General features: G+C 41.5%; 1 protein-coding gene across 1 annotated transcript in view; it reads right to left on the reverse strand.

Annotated features, from left to right (window-relative positions):
* SYNE2 (spectrin repeat containing nuclear envelope protein 2) overlaps nt 1–19,573 on the reverse strand; it is a 169,725-nt gene that overhangs the window by 28,997 nt on the left and 121,155 nt on the right. Inside the window, exons 91-101 of the mRNA XM_054400423.1 lie at nt 17,926–18,105; nt 16,716–16,844; nt 15,923–16,077; nt 15,381–15,528; nt 14,145–14,239; nt 12,567–12,801; nt 11,527–11,721; nt 10,716–10,841; nt 8,504–8,659; nt 5,339–5,497; nt 4,067–4,233 (exon numbers count right to left, since the gene is read on the reverse strand). Of these exons, the coding sequence (XP_054256398.1) occupies nt 4,067–4,233; nt 5,339–5,497; nt 8,504–8,659; nt 10,716–10,841; nt 11,527–11,721; nt 12,567–12,801; nt 14,145–14,239; nt 15,381–15,528; nt 15,923–16,077; nt 16,716–16,844; nt 17,926–18,105 (1,745 nt within the window). The remainder of the gene's footprint in view (nt 1–4,066; nt 4,234–5,338; nt 5,498–8,503; nt 8,660–10,715; nt 10,842–11,526; nt 11,722–12,566; nt 12,802–14,144; nt 14,240–15,380; nt 15,529–15,922; nt 16,078–16,715; nt 16,845–17,925; nt 18,106–19,573) is intronic.

Below are 19,573 nucleotides of genomic sequence, written 5' to 3' on the forward strand. Positions count from 1 at the left end.
GAAGCAAAGCATGGACTTAGTATCAGTGATGGACAGACCAGGAAAGTACACTGAGGAAGATGTCTGTGTTCAACATAGTCCTCTTGCCAGTTAATGCATGACTGGGGAGTGCTGCTCCAAGGCATGCTGGGGATGTAAATCCCACTCCACAGGGTTTTGGCCATCTACCACCTATGTGCTCCTTCTCCTGCTGTTTCAGGCCTTCACTTGGGTGTATGTGTAAGCATGCAGAGGTTTCTTCTGGCAGAATGCTGCTACGAGGCAAGTGATGAGGGAACAAAAGCAAGGTATTTTCTATGTCCATTTTTACAGCCAGCACAATGCTCTCTTTCTCCCTGTTCATATGTTTGTATTTCCCCTCTGTCAACAGAGACTTCAGCACAAGACCTTCTCTGGTAAGAGTCTCTTCTGAGCTAGACAGAAATTCACTTGTTCTCCTTTCCAGGCATGTTAATGTCTTAATGGTTACTCTATCCCATGGGAATTAACATTTTGAGACTTATCCAAGTTTGCACCAAGCCATTCTCTGACTGCAACACATGGAGCAAAGCTTTTGTCACCACACAAGCCAAGCACAGGCACACAATGAAAGTGTTAAGTCCTGCAAGCACAGCCATATGGCAAATCTGTGCTTGTCACCATGAACTAAGAGAATCACTTCAAGGACTAAATGGAGAGCTCACCTAATTTGCCCATCTGTCTCAGGACAGTTATTGGTTTAAAAAGGCGAAATAAGCTATCAGGAAGAATGCCCTGTATTGATAAATGGACTTGAGACCCATTTGATTTCATGTTGGCATCACACAGCCATACACTGCTCTACAGAAAACATAAAACATCACTCAGGTTTCAGAGCAAGCCATGGGGGCAACAGAAGCCACAGAACTGAAACTGGCTATAAATCTCAATTAGATTAGTTTGTAGATACAGGTTATTTTAGACCCTTCAAGCACAAAATCACAAAGTGCTTGTCTACTAGAGATGCTCAGTGCCTAGAGTAGAGGATTGGCTTCCAATGCACAGCTATTCAATGCACATTTTCTGCTCCACCCTAGTGCATGGCTCTGTAGTTCACTCACTGCCCAACTCTTGGTCTGCCATGAAGATAGTGTGAGATTTGGCCCTAGCACCTGTGATGTACAGCCACTGAGGGCCAGGGAAGCAGTGCAGTGAGCTCTGGTGCACCCTCAAGTGTGAATAAAGGCAGCAGCTAGTTACAAGTTTTACAGAAAGTGCTGAAGCTGCAGTACTTGTCAGAAAAGCTTCAAGTGGTTGCAGACTCAGCAAGCAAAAACAGAGAAAATTTTCACTCTAATTTACTTGCCGTAACTACTGACCTCAAAAGCCAGGAGCAAACCTACCACCTCATTTCACAGAGATGCTGTGAAATTAAATTCCCACAATCCTGCCTCCTCAGCACAGTCAAAATGAATCATTTCCCTCCAGGAAGCATTGTCCTGCCTCAGCTGACTACAAGGCCTTCTGGTAGTCCTGCCCTGAAGCATCTCCTTGATCCCTTTTATCTTCCCCAAGAAATGAAGCAGTGTCCAACAAAAAGGGCTTCATCTGGGGCTGCCACCCCAACAGCATTTTGCAGCACTGCAATCTCTCTTTGCCAAGCAGCAGTGGGTGCGTAGCCCCTGTACTATGCCCTACAGCCTCCAATCTCCCTGGAGCAAATCCATCCTATCCACTGAATGAAACTGGAAACCATCTGGTGATGGCAGATGTTTGAGACTGTGTGAGGATGTCTGGATTACGATGGCTTCATGCAGCAAGGTTACCATCAATTTTGCCACCACTCTATTTTCATTGTGCTCTTTCCACACAGTTGTTTTTGCAAAAGCAAAGTAAAAAGAAAGGAGATGGTCTATCAGCACAGGGCATCACAACCCATGCTCGCGAGTCATCTTGTCCCCAGCCCAAGGCTCCTTGCTCTGTTCCAGTCCCCCATGAAGAGGCCCAACTTGTGGCACATCTGTGATAGAGAGAGTTGCTGTGTTCTCCTCCATTGTCTGAGCGTAAGAGAAGCTATCCAGAAACATAGGACAAGCCTCCTCGAGTGCCACAATGCACCTGTGAGGTGGACATTTCAGTCAACTGAAGCCTAATTTAGTTCCTTTGGAATTCAATGGTCAAAGGCAATCCCTGTAGCAGGGACCTCCACAAGGGTAGTTGAAAGGTTGTAAACAGAGTGAAAAACCTCACAGGACCATACTCAGATTCTATTGTGAGTATCCAGACTGGTAGTTATTTAAGACTGAGCAGCCAAGAACAGCTGAGTGGTGAGCCAAGCTCATGTGGGGTAGATTACATGAGGGAAGAGATAAATTACACACACGTTGCAAAACACAGCAATATGCTGAACATCCACTAGTATTAAGTCCAAAACCAGTAGAGTTCACTGGGCTGTATGATAACCTTGGACCACTAAAGGAGATGTTTAAAACCACATTTTGTCAGGTCCTTCCTATTCATAACACTAGTCCTGACTAGAGAATTGGTGAAAATCACAAGTAGAACCTGACATGTTGCAGACCTTTTGTGGTTAAGAACAAAGGACCACTCATAAAGCCAACTCACCAGTAGCTGCAATATTCACTTATATATATATAGCCAATACTGGGACCTACATTGATGCTCTGGGCAAATCCATATCAATGTACCTCAGAGCACCACCATGCACTTATCTGAAGGTCAAGATTTAGAACATCCCAGGTACGAAAACTCTTGACTGAGAAATTTCTCTCTAAGCATCCCATTGGTTCTTTAGCATATTTCCCTGAAGATGGGAAATGTGCCACATTTGTCTCAGTTTCAAAACTGCGTGCTTTAATCTTCATTTAAAAATTGCTACAATTCAAAAACAGCATGCAGCAGAACACATGTAATCATTAAAGTGCTTTAAAAGTTACATGTTACCATGAGAACAGAAAAAGTACTGCTATGAAAGTGAAGCTTGCTTTCTTGCAACAGATCAAATACAATGACACCTTAAGACAGCCACTGCAAGACTATCTGCAAAGTATTAGATGTTAAGACAGCAGCTTCTGCTTAATTATTCATGGCTAATGTATCACCATTAATTCAGATCTCATTTCTGATTAAGATCCAGCACTGCATTGCCACAGGTGCAACCACCTGCCTTATCTGTCCCCAATGTTAACTGAGCAAGAGAGCTTCTGAAGGCCCAGAGGAAGGGTTACAGGCCAACAAAACCTTGAGAGAGAGTGTTAGACCAACACTAATTTGTGTTAGCTTTATTATTTCTGGATTACTAACAAATTCAGGCAAGTGGTGAGACCAAGCCAGCATCCTTCTCCCAAGCTGTAGTAGAAACTCAGAGATAATAGTGAAATGGGATAGTCTCAGTAATGCTAATACTAAAATGATCATGGTGTTCTTAACTCTGTCAAATATAATAAATGTTTAATCCTTTAAGAGCTTGTTGCCTAGAGTATGCAGGCTTTTGTTTTAATTTCATCTGATAGCATTTTGCATTTCATCGTCATGCAGAAGATCTTGAATTTAAAAAAAATCAATTTATGGTATGGTCTTCCAACTGTTTTTAGGAAAGATGACTGAAGAAACAGCATTTACTTTAAGTGCAACTTCATACACTTTTGAATGTAAAAAGGAACATTATCATTACATAGACCTGACTGTCTACAGAGATAGACCAGGAATCTATTCCCAAATTCCATATATTCAGAGGGTGAAAATAGAGGCCTATCTTAAAACAGAAGATCTCCTGAAGAGCCCAAATTAACTCCTACCATACTGCTTTAAAATTAAGTTGCAATTCAACAAATGCAAATCATTTTGACTCTTCCTTTTACATTGCTCCTATGAGTAAAATTAGGTATTACAGAAATTCTTACACCCTGTTCTCTACCATTAGATAAAGTAAGACATTTGATGTCATAGTACAGCAAGAAGTCTTGACAAAACCACTTTAACTTCAGTTAATGTCAATAGAACTGAAAAGTTATCAGTCTGTTTCTGATGGTCAGGGACACCAGATTATGACATATTTCTTCTGAAATACTGAAAATAAATTTCTTACCGTGCTCCAATGACATCAAAGAGATGCTGCCAGCGATCATTGATTTTATTGAGTTTATCATCTATTTCTGCAACTCTGCTCTTGTTGCTAGCCTTGATTAGCTGATCACCCATTTGCTTTAAGTGGATCTTATTTTCACTGAAGAGGTTTATTTCTTCCATGCAATCCTGATAAATACAAACAATCATTGCTTAATTCCTGGACAAAACAAAACAAACAATCCAAAACTATCTGTTTCTTCTTTCATGTATGTGATGTGAAGTCAGATTTGGCTTGTGAAGGCTGAGGTTTCTATCTTAGCATGTAAAACTCTTTAAGTTAAAAAAAACCCCAACAGACAACCAACCAATCCAAACCCAACCAAATAAGAACAACACAAAACTGAAAAAAACACAAATCCTAACAAAACCCACCAACACAAAAAATGTCAAACAATAACTAAAAAAAAATAAAACCCTCAATGGAAAAGCACTCTCACAATGAAGCCACTATGAAAAAATAAGCAGCTTAAAGCCTTTCAACTTCCAGGAGTAAGTACTTCTAAAAATAGCAGTTTAATGTTCCATTTTTGTCTCTGCTTTCCTGATTTAACATAATTTTTCAATCAAGCTACATCAAAAGAACCCAAACTCAAGTCTAGGATGGGTTTATTTTCCTAGCATTCTTATCCAGAGGAGATCTGGGATTAGATATTGAGACCTTTAAGCCCTGGGGAAAAATACTACATCAAAATAATGGTTCTGTTTAAAATCAAGCCAATATGAAAGTATTAGAACACATTAACTGCACTGGCTACCAAGAAGAAGGGACAGAATTAGATTTTATTTTTCCCTGTGATAACTTCTTGTTCACTTGCCATAAGACCTACCCTTGTGCTTCTTTGTCCTCTTACTTCCAGTTTCATGACTGTTGACATGGGTGGAAGATGATGAGAGCTTTGAGACACTCCCAGGAAAACACCGATCCCTAGCAGGGAAAACTCTGCGATGCTGTAAGTCTATGTGTACCCAACAAGCCAGTCCCTCACCACTGCAACTCACATACATCACACTCCAAGCCTAAATGCAGCCAGGTGGCATTTCTGTTTTGCATTACGCTCCAAGTCTGAACATCAAGAAGAGCTGTGCTAGAAGAGCTCATCTTCTCACAGAACCCTGTACATGCTGGGTTTATATCGCATCCTGCTTTTGAGGGGTGAAGAAGAAATGAGGAATGATGTCTCTATAATGAGCTGTCAGGCTTCAATTGAAGAAAAGCGGTGTCACTACTTACCTTCTGCAATTTGTCTATCCTGTCCTCAATGCTGACATCTGCAGTCTGCAACACTTTGCTTTCCATTTGCACCAGCCAGGAGCAGAGCTCCTTATGCTTTTCATTGAACACAATCCAGGTATTGAGCCTGTCTTCGATCTCCTGCTTACGCAGAGACACCTATGGATGAGCACACGCATTAACTGCTGGCAACATCTTTCTCAGGGAGTAAGACAGCAACTAAGAATCTTCTAATTTCTAGTCTGCATCTGATCACCTTCCATTTTGTAGGAGCATTTATCAAATACATCTAACGTTCTTCTCAAAGCCAGCAAGCAGATTGTTATTACATCTTATTTTAGATAGCAGGGTCAAAAGTTGACTAGCAAACACCAGATTCTCTCCCTCAGAGGATAGAATTAAACAGAGTGACAGTTTTATAAATAATGAGCTTATATAAGAATTTAAATATTACTCAGTGAAAAATTGAAAATGCCAAAGAAGGAATATAAAATATCTATTACTACATACTCTTTGTTATATACCTCAGAGTGACATGTAAGTGTGTAGTGTGGAAGTAGGACCAGCTCCATATAATATCAAGATCAAAATAGGAAGCACCAGGTGACCTCCCAACATGAGTTCTAAATCTTTCATGCAAAAGGATGAGGCCAAAAGCACTGCCTTCTGATACCAGGAAACAATCAAACAATCTCCAAAGTTCTCAACAGAAAAGCATCTCCTGCAGACCCCAGGGATCTCAGAAAATCTCCCTAAAAGGGCTTTGCTCTGTGATGCCCTCTTGCACTCTCAGCCTCAGAGGTATGAAGGGTAAATCCCTCATTCTTCCTCTACCGCTTGTGGCATCTCCTGTGTACAGAGACAAGTCAACTTGGTTGGTGGAAGAAGAGACTATGCATGCCAGCAAAACCAATGTTAAATCCTGAAATGCTTCTGACTCCATTTTTGCCTGCTAAGCACAGGGCAAGGTGGGATTTTAAGAGCAGGAAGCATCTCTTGGATGGCTACACTATACAGACTGGGGATAAACCAGGAATAAACCAAAAAATCTCAGACAAGCTTCTAGGAACATGAGTCCTTCAAGCCACTGGTTTGAGCACTTTTGCATCAGACCAGCTGTTACCAGCTCCACTGTGCACCCACAGCATCATGCAGGAGCAAACTGAGCATTCCTAAAGAAATTGGGAAAGGTTGATATTCCCAAGGAATATCAAGGCTCAGGCTCAACCCGTACACTAGCATTCATTAGGACTGGCCTCCACTGATGCCAGTAGTTAAATCTTTGACCTACATGTACCTTGCAAAGGCAGCTATGAAAAGGCTAATCCCTTCAGTGCATCTGCTCAGTAAGTGTGTTTGTGTCTCTGCCCAGTCCAGCACAGGCATCTGGCTGTCCTGCTCCCACGGCCATGACAGCTGCAGGCGCGTCTCGCTCTCAAAGGCTTTCACCTCTCTGCATTTATACTGCAGATTTTTCTCCACACAATGCATCTTGACTCCTCTCATTTGTTAGCCAAAACAAAGCAGTCATGCTGGCAGCAGAACTGATACAGTCTGCTCCTCCACCCTCCTGTCCAGCACTGAGCCTCAGTGCAGGCTCTCTGGAGGCTCATTAGGGCTGTGTAAACATTTCAGTACATCCAGCACTGAACAGATTCTTCCCACTACAGATTTCTGTGTGCCTGACACAGTAGTATTAATGTCATCCCATTCTTCTCCAAGACAGATTGAATGAACTTTTTTCTGAATAAAATCTGAACTTAAATTACTACAGGAAATCACTACTTGGATAGACTATAATGGGGAATATATTAAAAAAAAGCTTAATTTTCAGGCTGTTCACCACAGTTGAAACAGCAGCCACCAGCAGTTCACCAAAGCAGGAAAAACAACTAAGTTCTCTCATTTATAAACTTAACTACAGATTGCTATGAGGAAAATAGTTCAGACATTTTGATTTAAAAATAATGGACTGTATTTCTCAGGAGGGGGCTAACATGTGTCTAGAATAATTTTCAGAGTTCACAAACAATAACCAAAGACATTGGTTGTATATTAACTATCCAGTTTAAGATGAGAAATTCTACTTTCTTGTTGCAATTAAAAAAAAAATCAAAACAACAATAAACCCCCCCAAAAAACCCACAAAAGCCAACTAACCAACAACAGCAGCAACAACAAAAAAACAAAACCACAAAAAAAAAAACAAAAACCAAAAAACAACCCACCCCACAAACTATTTCATCACTCCTACATTAATGTAGCTGTTCATTACTCCAGCAATATTCACATCAAGATTGGTTTACCTTTGCCCCAGTAAGGTTAGGCATGATATTTTTATTATAACTTGCTTCAATACTTCTTTACAAACTGTACAATAAAAGCTATTGACTTGTCAATAAAGAGAGGCAAGAGCTGGGCTTGCCTGGATGTAGAGCTATCCACAATAACTTTAAGACCCCAAGTATTTTACTTCTGCCAATCCTGTTAAAGGACAAAGTAAACACCCTTTCAAACTGCATAATAACCTAATGAATCAGGTTCATGTGACTTTGCTGCTAAATGTTCCCCAGCAACTTTACATGCAACACTAAAATTAAATCTAATATAGCAACAAGCCACAAAGAATGCAAATGTTTCGCAGTATTTTACTGTTACACAAAAGGCAAGTCAGTTCTCAGGTGTTTAAACCCAAAGAGTCAACATTTTAACACATTTTTTGTTATGAACCCCTGGCATTTGTTTTTTTTAACTTCAAGTTACAAAGATCTCCCCCTTCCTTTCCCTGTTTCATGGCTTCAGGCAATTCCTGTGTTTATCCCTCTCTCTCTCACGCCCAACCCCTCACTGCCTCGTCCCTTTGTCAGCCCAGAACAAAGCCACCTATCGCAGCAAACAGCTGCATCTGAGCCCTGTGTAATTCAGGCACTCACTAGTTACAAAAGGTTTGCAAATAAACCTTAAAATTAAATCTCAGAGTTTGTGCCCAGGAAACAAAGGCAAACTTCAGCCCTGGTCAGCTGGACAGGGAGGAGCCCCCTTCCCACCCAAGACTGCAAAAGTGAGCCAGCCACTAGAGAAATCCCATCTGCTAACCCGCTCTCCCTCTTCTGCCAGGCCCTGTGAGTATCCTGCTATAAAACCCCAGAGGAGGTGAAGACTTACTCGCAAGCAGAGCTCTTCCCACTGCCTGTGCAAATGTTCAACTTGCTCCTTGAGCACCATCATGTCCTCGGTGAAGATGCAATGAGCCAGCTCTGTCTTCATGGCCTGCAGCTCCTTCATGTTGTGGGCCCAGTCTGCCAACGACTGTTCCAGCTCCTGCATGGAAATGCACCCAGAACAAGCCTTGGCACTAAGCTCCTCTGGTTTCCAAACCTGCTCCTTAATCCCTGCCTAGGCTGTGGGGGAGGAGAGGAGGGGAATGTGCAGCAGCTCATGCAGTGCTTGCTGGCTGGACTGGACTGGGGGTCCCTGTGTATTTGGCTCAGGGCCCATTGGAGCCCCAGGGGAGCTGCTGCTGAGGAACTCGTTGGAGCATCCTCCTCAGTGGCATCCAGAAGTGCCAAAGCACTGCCTGACCCCCTGCAGCTTCCCACCGGTGGCAGGTGTTGATGCGATGTGATTTCTGCCCAGTGCTGTAGAACTGGTGTGGACCTGGGGAATCCAACTGTTTAATAGCTCCAGGGCAGTGTTTGGTGCTTCACAACGAGGAAGGAATGTGCCCACTTCTGTGAGATGTTTTGGGTTTGGGTTTGTTTGGTTGTTGGGTATTTTTTAAGTTGATTTTGGCCAAGTTGTTTTTCTACCTGCATTTGTTCCAGTTTCAGGTTATTTATTTAAATGTTGAAAAATAAAATTGGTTTCCTTCTCTAATGCATTATTTCACAAGCACTTCACCAGATTTGTCAAAACTGTGGAGCTTTTAAACTGCTCATTCACAAAAACATGCTCTCTTCAGCTTGTTCCTCAGGCTCCTCTTTCTCATTATAACCAGGCTATAGATTTTCCTTGTAAGTGTTAAAATTGTCACCTAAAAGACAGAGACATCGCTGCATGCAGCTTGGAAACGTGATGCTGTACACACAAGAAACTAGATCTCATTCTGCAAGGCAGTTGCTGGGAAGTGTCACTGCCTCCTCAAACAAACAAAAAAACCCACAAAGGATCCAGTTTGTTTCATTTTAGAGGGTAAACCCCTGTGTTTCTTATCAGGAGCAAAGTGCTGTGTCCAAGCCCTGTGAGCATTTACACAGGTCTTTTGATCCAGTCACGTAGCTGAATCATAAAAAAAAAAAAAAAAAAAAGTGATCTGCTTCAACACTGGAGGAAAAAACCAAACCAAACCAAAACAAACACCAAAGAACAAACCTGAGACTAAAATTCACCTAAGCTCACAACAAATTACTCTGTCCAGAAGTGCACACAGGCATTTACCTATCTTAACAAGGTTGAATCCCTGCATTAATGGATCCAATGATGAAATTTCACAGCATTTTTACAGCCTCATGTGTTCCAGGCATGAGAGAAAAACATCTTTATTTCACAGAAGAGTGAAATGCAGGGAGAGGAAAGGAAGTCCCTCTTCCCCAAACCATTTTGGTCGTTCATTTTATTTTACTGTGACAACCAAGAGCTGAATTGCACTGGCACTGTCTGACCCTGACACCTCTCCAGCTGAATTTCTCTTGCAGGAGTTGTGTGCTGCCATCTCACACGTAACTCAGAGCTACAGCAAAACTGCTGCCCTGGCAGTAGAAGGCAGCCAGCACTCACAAAGAAGATTTTAGACAGATGATAATGAGTTCAAAGCCTGAGCTCGTTATTACACTTATTCATTCCCACAGCAGAGGTCAACAATCCACTTCATAAAAGGATGATGAAAGACTGACCAGCCCAGACCACACATCTCCTATTCCTTGGAAAAGCTTCCCTTGCTGTTTAATTTTCATGGACCACTATGGGCTGCAAGGGCTTTTGCCACTCCCTTACTCTTAATTTTCCTTCTCTAATTATTCTCACATCTGCATGATGCTACAAGGTCTCTTGCCTGAGGAGCTGCCTGTCCAAAATAGATTGAAAAACAAAAAGGGAGATTCATCTGTGAGAAGAGCAGCCAACTGAGATGAGACCAAGGAGATTCTTCCCTCTGCTTTGAAAAACTGCTTAGCTTATAAATTCAGAAATAGGAAGCAGAGGCAGGGAATAAAGTCTAAACACTACTACTACTCTTGTAATCCTCTTCGAACTTTGCAGATTGACAGCAATTGGGACATAAAGGACAAAAATTTGGTGTCCCCGAAGTGCAGGTAAGAGAGAGAACTGATTTCACTGGGATCAGGTGTTGTGCAAAGACTGTTGTATGGTTGTTCAATACCTTAACATGTTCCTTGGCTTTGTAGAGCTCTTCATGTTCAACTGGAAGTGGATCTTTTACTTTGTCCTTCAGCTCTTGCAGCCTGCTTTCTAAGTCCTTGCTTTGCTTTTCACAGGAGTCCCAGCTCTGCTCAAGAAAGTTATAAAAGATTTGTACTGTATCATGACATGTTGTACCATATGGATGCATCACAAAACAGCCTCTTCAACCACTGAAATTCATAATTATGTGCTCTGGTCATTTGGATTTTCTTTTAGATACACTGCACTTCTCAGAAGAATTAGGTGCCTGGATTTACAGAAGAACTTGTGCCCTCTCTTGCATTTCAGGTTTGTTTTGTCCCACCAGAGAGGCTTTTAGCAGTTATAGCTATGTGCTGCCTAGACATGAAAGCAATCATTGCTCCTAGGAAATAAACATGACCTCCCCTTCTGCTTAGACATGAAACAGGAAGAGCAATAAGTCATGCTAACAGACTTGAACCTCAATTTTAGATCAGGCTTCACAGTCCGAAGCAGGAGAGAGCTCCAGGCCATGCAGAGCATGAGAGCAATCAGAGTGGGAACATCCATTGTAGGAACAAATGGATGACAACCCCATTTTCCTTTGGAGAAGCAGGGAACCACAGCTTTAGCTTCCCACAAGCCCTGATGGCACAGGACAGGCACCACCCTCAAAATAGAGAGCAGCTGCTCAGCATTTGCCTTCTTGCTACTGAGCTCAGCCCTGGGCATGGGTAGGAAGGGAAGGTCTTGAGACCAAAACAGTAGAGAAGCAGGTGCTGCTCCTCCCAGGGGACAGCATCAACTACCTGTAGGGTGTTGGCCAGCTGCAGTGTCATTTTCTCCAGCTCCACTTGGGTGTCCCCCCAGCTCTGCTGCAACTTGCTGAGCTCCTCCTGCAGAACAGCACTGGTCTCTGGATCAGAAACAGAGCGCAGCTTCTCCCCGGCATCGATGACTACGGAGTACATGGCTTGCCACCTCTGCAGAATCACTGCCTTACTCTTTAGGAAAGAAAAATCAAGTTTCTAAGCTGTTCTTAGCAAGCTTTAAAACCCTACTCCTGACATTTCACTTGGGAAGAAGTGAAGACTCACAAAGGGCACAGGGCACTAATTTCTTCACATTTATAGAAAAGTAATTTCAGAAAAATACAGATTCATTCTGATCTTTTGATCTATAAAACTGTACAATAGCTTTTCGCAGACTCAAGGGCAGCAGTCTGAGTTTTACTGAGTCAAAACACAGCTCAAGTTCTGTCAGCACCTCTAGAATCAACCACTAAGTCAAATTTTTCAGAGGTAACAGCTCTGTTAATCATGACATACTACAACTGAAATAAGCCAACAATAATCATTTGCCTACAGCACAAATGTACACACACGGTGTATAACACAAGCAGAGATGATCATTGTTTCTTTCTGTAAAGCAACAGCAGGAGGAAGGGCAATTTGGAGAGGAAGGAGACTTTCTGGATTTTCTCACTAAAGAAAAGCAGAAGCACTCACCTGCAAAATCTACTGAAAATCATCTCTACACAGCAGGTGAAAAGAAAGATGAAATCAATAGGGCAAGTGCCAAATGGAATAGGGTTAAGGTATTAATCCATCAACATCAGGTGTGTGGGAACACAATAAATCTCAGCCACGTAAGCAGCATTCAATAAAGTATTTGTGAAAGGTTTCAGATTGCCTCAAGCAACTGTTAAGTTCCTGGCTTATTTTACTTACATATAATCCAAGGAAGTGCATAATTGCATGAAAACCCAAGATACTAAAAACTAGCAGAGGAAAGACTTTTCCACGGCAATAAAAGAACACAGTTTTTAGATTTTTGCAAAATACAGTACCTTGAAATCTTTAATTAGATTTCTAAGCTGGCAAAGGCTATGGCAGTCCTGATTCTTCACAGCTGTGATGAAGCTGTTTGTATTAGCAAGAAATCTGCTGAGACTCAGCAGGGAACTCCTGAAGAGCTGCCACTCTCTCATGAGTTCATCGATATCTTTCTTCCTCTGCTGAACCATCCAGCTAACCTTTTGCCACTGCTCTTTCATCAATGTGACCTTGGCAATAATCTCTCTTCTGAAAAAGGAAAGTATTAAGTGTTAACATATTTTGACCTCAAGGCTCCATTTTACAAGAACAGTGCTGGATTTCTGTTTGAGGCTTTGTATTCCAACTACGATACCTACATTGCAACAAGCTCTCTGCAGCCTTAAGCTCAGCCCTGCTCTCTGTTTTCCATCTTTTGAGCAATCAAAAAACCCACTTGATGATGTAAGAATGGATCATGCAAGTCATTGCTGCTATTATGGTAAGAAACAAGAGCACTAAACACTTATGTGAAGAACAAGCAGGTTGATGCAAGCAAGAAAAAGTCTCTGGTGGTGCTGCAAAACTGATCTGTGCTTTTACCAGGATGTTAAGCTGGGAGCTCAACCATCATGGTCTCCTACAGCAGTGGGACATAACTGCCAAGTGAAAAGGCTCTCTGTGTTGTTACTGAACCCATTCAAATAGGCCTTTGGCCTCTCCTACAGCATGGTTACATGATCCAGCTGATCTAGCTGGAGTGGTTAACACACCCCCCATCTATCAGTTCTGCTCCTCTGCAGGAGGCTGTGGCCCCCAGATTAACTCTTGTACAAATACCTGTGTTTGTGAGGGTAGCTGCAACACTCTTCAGGCCAGCAGCTTTGCTTAGCTTAGCCCTACCTTCCCTGGCAGCTTTAAGCCAAGCTATGGGCTTCAGACTGCAGTGGCTGAGGGGAGCACACACACTCTCCTGCCAACTCTCTGGAAGCAGCAAGCTCTGGCAGAGAGGGCTAATGTCTTCACAGCCAAAACCTGAAGCAGCTGAGCCTCTGCTCACAAATATTACTTGCTGCTTCTCTGTCTCTCCACTGATGATGAGAAAAGTATAAGATGGTAGTGATAAAAACCAGGGCTAGCTACCTCCTTTTGGAGGTTTGTGGCTGAGGACTCAGCGGCCTGTCACATGTGCCAGGGGCAGCATGGACAGCCTCACACCTACTACTCCTGAAGAAGTAGAAGGGAAAGGATCCTTTGTATGCAGGATCCTCACTAGCCTGTGTAAGAAGGCAGCTTCTCAGCCACAGCTTACAGTTTCAACAGCTGCAGGGCAGCAGCAGACAAGGGAAGCCTCCTCTTCAGGGGCAGTTGTTTTTGTTAGGCAGGACACACAGTTACTATCCAAAATGTAGTCTGGCCAGGGCACCTGTGTTCTTCTCATTGCACCTCCTCACACCTTTGCAAAATGTGCCAGGAGGCAATCTAAAGAGTAAACCCAGTCAGGAATTTTGGGGTTGTGTCTTCATGGCTGCAAAGATACAATACCAACTCTTGTGGAAGAGAGTGTATTTGCTGAATTACCAAGGTCTTAGGGAGAAAAACAAATAGATTACCTTTTCTCTGCTTCTACAGATTCCAAGGAAGGTAGAACTTTTTCTATGATAGAATTAAATCTCTGCTGATTTATGGAAACCTCAGTTTGCAGCCTCTGAAAAGAGCAGAGAACAACAGCTGTAATTGTTCACTGAACAACCATTGCAATGAAAGCTGGTCCTGCTCCTCTGCAGTGACAGCATTTATTTACTTTCAGATGTTCAAAGTTCTATTATTTCTAAGTGCATGTGTCAAAGACATCCTAAAAGATTCCACAGTGTTGGGATACCAGGAGGTGTTTGCATATATGTGATAGCAGAATCCCCTAGGAGCTGTATATTAACAGGGAGTCTGAAGCCTAATGTTCGCTGTTCTCATTCATAAGAAATGCAATCTAGACAAAAACATGTAGAAAAGGTACCAAAAAAAAAAAAAAACTTAAAAGGGTGAATTTACTCCTTATAACCACAAGAAAACTTTTATTGAATTGATTGGGAAGTCTAAGTAAAAGACAGAAAATTAACTTTCTGTGCACCCTAAGGAAAAGATCACTAGCATGCAGAGACTGAACACTGAATACACAGAATTTTGAATAGTATAATGCTGTGGTTTGTTGTGGCAGCACAAAGCTCACTCTAACAGTTCATGGTGTTTAATATTTACCACAATTGTTTTTCCATCCTCCTGTCACTGGGACAAAGTCTTTAGATAGACTCTTTGCTTAGAATTGCATCCACATGCTACTGCTAGCATGCAAGGTACCTTCTCCTCTGAACAGATCCCATCATACAGAGGTGAAGCACCATCTCTCCATAATAAACTGGAAAAATGCCAGTGAGTCGGATTTCCAGCAAAATCTAACAATTGGTCAAAACAGAAATAAGCTGTGGTAACATTTTGTTTAAATGTAGTTCATCCAGAAACTGGTAGCCTGTTACTTGCCACAAGCTTCAAGTGCTCTGGGACAGACAGAGAGGCAAGTAACCTCAGGGTTGGAGAAATCTGTGATTTCCATGAAGCAGCACTTCAGGATGCCCTCCTAAAGGTCTGATCCCTGCAAAAAGGATCCATCCATTTTGGAAAAGAATTTTCACCTTTCAGAGTTTTCCTTTGAATAAGTGCTGGCCACATTTCAAGTGTGAAAGACTCTGTAAAACTCTGCCCAGATTCAACTGAAAAAGGCATGGCATTTTCTAGGGATTTCCTCCGACCTTCACCAGTCAAGAAAATGCTTCCACTGTTAGATTTAGCTTTACCTCATACACTTTCTGTTGCTCTTGCAGTTCTTCAAACTGTCCTGGAATACCTGTTTTTAAGGCATCATTCATTTTTTCTAGGAATTTCATCCACTTCTCACATTTTTGAAAGAATTTCTTTTCATCACTTTGAGTTTCCTCAAGCATACTGCAAAACAAATGAAATCACAGAATCACAGAATGCACTGACCTGTAAGGGAGCTCTAGAGGTCTAGTCCAACCCCATCACAATCTATTGTGTTGGCTGTTTTTCTGAGTATCTTGGCCTAAAGCCTAACACAGTGGTTGGTAATACTAACATAGTAAGGTCTTGCTTGGAACTTTGCTACCCTTTTCACCTACAAACATCCAGACTCTTCTTTCAAGTGACTTGGAATACAAACAGCCACTGAATATTGAAAATTGAAAATGCAGGAATCAAATTGGGAAAGCCCCTGAGAAAGCTGAGCAGATTGCAAAACTTCTCATGCTTTAATTCAATTTTGGTTTTCCTCATAGAGAAGAAAACAGGTAGTAGTGATTTTTTTGTTTGCATTTCATACCTGCAGCGTTCCAGAGCAGCTGCTGTTTTCTGACTCCACTGCCGAGACAGGTTCTGCATTTTCTTCAGGGTGAAGTCAGTGAGTGGTAGCTTAATGCTTGCTTCATTCAGACTCTCTATGCATGGAGAAAGTGCAGCAAGCTCCAGTGTGTGATTCTGGAAGTTACAAAAAAAAAAAAAAAAACCAACAAAACAAAAACACACACACACACACAAAAAAAACCAAACAAAAAACAAACAACCCAACAAACAAACAAAAACAAATTGTGAAAAATACTGCCTTTCGTTCATTTTAAAGAAATACAGAAGCTCCTTCTGTAGGAAGTATTCAAATATAATGCATTTAAAATGGCAACCCAAAAAACTCCCAACATTTCAGTGTTAACTTCAAAGAATATAGGAAACAAAAAAGTCGCTGCTGTCTTACAGTGGGCTCCCTTTTCCAACAGTACTGAACAGATATCCAAGAGCTAGGACTTGCAGATTTGCTTTGTACTTTATAATGAGGGCAACAGGGTAGCTCCAGAGTAAAGCTGGTGATAAAAATCTCCCACCAACCCTAAATTTATGTGATTTTCCTTCCCTCCATGCAGGCATTTGGTTTGCAAGGCACAGCTAGAGTTTTTCTGAATTGTTGCCTTTTGTGTTTTATGTGAGATTATAGTTACTCTGATAGAAAGGCTGCAGCTACGATACTTAGAACACAAAAGAATTCCTTGAAGTAGGCAAGAGCTGGAATCCTACAGACACTTCAAATGTGAGTAGTGTCTTTTTGTACTTGGGAATCCACATACCATGAGCAATTCTGAGTTGTCTGTTTCTCCCTCTAGACAGAGACTATCCAAGGCATCTATGCACTTCTTGACGCGACCCTCCTGCATTTCAAGGCAGTTCTTGAAATCCTCCAGTTGTAAAAGATTGAACTAGGATGAATATTGCATATTTACATTAATTATGATTTAATGCACATCAGTATACAGAAAGGAGCAATAAGCACTATCATCAGGAAAACAGATGCTATAGCCAAACTCCAATATATAACTCATTTACTGATTTTCTTCTATTTTTTCACTGGATAAGAAGGAAATTTAAGGCAAAACTAAGAGCAAGAAACTAAGTCTCTGAATCCTGAGAGATTCATATCTATCTGGAAGAAACAGGGGCATCTGCAATAGCTTTTTGTAGCTTTGGGCTGTTTGATTTATTGTGACATTTGGAAGCCAAAACTTAGATCAGAAGAGAGAAGAAGCTTGTGACCATGAGCTTCCTCTGAGCTACACAGAGGGCCTACTGCTATGTGCCCTACAGCCAAGGTTGTGCAGCTCACATGAGCTCTGTGGAGAGAAATTACTAGGGCTGCAATTCAAATTATTTGTTCAGTAAGTTGGTTTCTTTGGGCAAGGGAGAAGAGCACTGGGAAAGCTTTTTCTTTCCTGCAAGAATTAAGCTCCAAATCTCTAAGAACACAAACAGTAACATTTTATAAGTGGTTCTGTGGTAATAATACAGGGTTGCACCAGAGAAAACGACTACTCAGAAATGAAATTTTTCATGGAGCAAAAAGTTCATAGGGAATATGAGGAATATGTTATCTTCACAAAGATGTCTGCCTTCCAGTCACTGAACTGTGCTGGTAGATGGAGTTACAAATAAAGCTGGCTGAAATTTTCTGGGTGAATTTGGGCCAATTTGACCAATTTTTTGAAACCAGACTTTTTCACAGGAAGAGACTAGCTTTATACCAGTACATGTACAGCAGTACATGGAAGTTTTCTCAAGAATACCTGTGCAAAGGGGAAGTTAATGAACTCATGTAAGCAGAATATCATATAGTGAAACCTGGATCCAAGTCCTTCCCTCCTCTGTCTGAACACAGATATGTATCTGGTCTTCAAAATTAAGAAATTTCATTTTTACTGAAATTTTATTTCAGTTCAAGAACTACAGGGCTCTAGTGAAGCAGCTACCTCACACTGACATCTAATTTAATACTCAAAAAAATACCTCAAATTCATCTAATTTCCTCTCCAACATCTTTTCCAAATAGGATGCTCTCTGGAGTGGCTGCAGCTTCTCCAGCAGGACACCTTGTGCAGCTGTCCCAGCCTGCTGTTTTATCTGATCAGCCAGCAAAGAAATCTGGGTATGGCATCCTGCTATGTTTTGAAGGCCATGCTGTAAATTCTGATGAGAGAAGAGGAAAGAAGAAAAAAAAGTCAGGAAATTAATCAGATCTCCATTCATGTGCCACCTCAAATTAGTATCTTTCGTTGCTGTAACCAAGCTCTTTTTGTTGATGTCCTCCAGGTGTCAAATTCATCTTCAGTCTTGCAGTTGGAGGATAATGGGAATTGCATCTGTTGATTCTAGTGCTGGGAGTGGCACAGTTCAAAGTTCAATGGAACACCAGTGACTCCAGGCAGCGGGATACTACTGCTACAGAAAAGATTAGGGTAGGAAATCAGACTATGCCTCCCTACAGAATAAATTCACACTAGTGGATGGAGAATAGCAGAAATGCTATTACATTACAAATATCCCACTACCTTGGATCCATTAGTGACTGAGGACTACAGCTTTGGTTTTATTTGTTCCCCTTTACTACAGAAATGATGATATAAAATTAAATTCTAAAGGCAGCAGGAGAACACATACGTGTTACTATGTACTTTATTATTTTTGATCTGGGCAACAGTCATTTACTTTTAGCCATGAACCCCCCTGGAATTTACCACTGGATATTTTCTTTTCTGTGTGTCATGAACAGAGACTTCTGATTGATAGGAAAGAGCAGATGTGTTTCCCTAAAAAGCAAAATGTCTCTTAGTTCCCAATCCCAGTCTTTGGAATAGATCATATTGTAAACTGCCACTTCAACCATTTACTAAATAACCCATTTTGATTTTTTACTCACTATGAGACTTTTTTATTTACTGTGGTGACAGAGTTCCTTAAAATCATAATCTTTCCTAGCATATGTACTAGAGGAGAAGAGTAGAGACATCAAAATAGAGTTTTGCAATGCACAGGTATTTTAAAATACACTTCCCTCATATGTCATATCACTTATCCCCATTCTTCTTACTCACCACTTTCAAAACACCCAACAAATTGAGAGTGTCCTACCCACACACCCATGGCAGGCTCTATGCTTCTAACGGCACTCTAGTGGTCAGGCCTTAGCAGGTGCAAAACTTACCAAAGACTTCCAGAAAACATAAAGCCTTTTTGGCTGACATACAGCCATTAATAGAATAGAAGAAAGTGAAAATGTTTTGGTCTAAGCTTTGCTGCTGTGAGCTGTTGCTGACACAGCAAGGAACATAGGAGCTCTCTTTCCCATAGTATGAAGATCCTTAACTGGCCACATGCAAAATGGAGTGCTTTGAACTTCTTCCAGTATGTGACTAGAGGTTCATAAAGCATGATGAATCATTGCTCTGTCCTGAAATAAGGATTATTATATTCCCTTATTGCAGTCTGAAAGAACCAAAAATGTCAGAACCTAATGACAGCTTTGCCACCTGTGAGCCAAATGTACCCTGTGGTCTCAGCATGACATCTCATTTGCTTAAAGTCAGAAGCATTTAGGATAATCTAATGAGCTTAGAAATATGTGAACTTATCAGATGAGGCCAAAAAAAAAAAAAAA

The sequence above is a fragment of the Indicator indicator genome, chromosome 4 (assembly GCF_027791375.1).
Source record: "Indicator indicator isolate 239-I01 chromosome 4, UM_Iind_1.1, whole genome shotgun sequence".
Taxonomy (NCBI): domain Eukaryota; kingdom Metazoa; phylum Chordata; class Aves; order Piciformes; family Indicatoridae; genus Indicator; species Indicator indicator.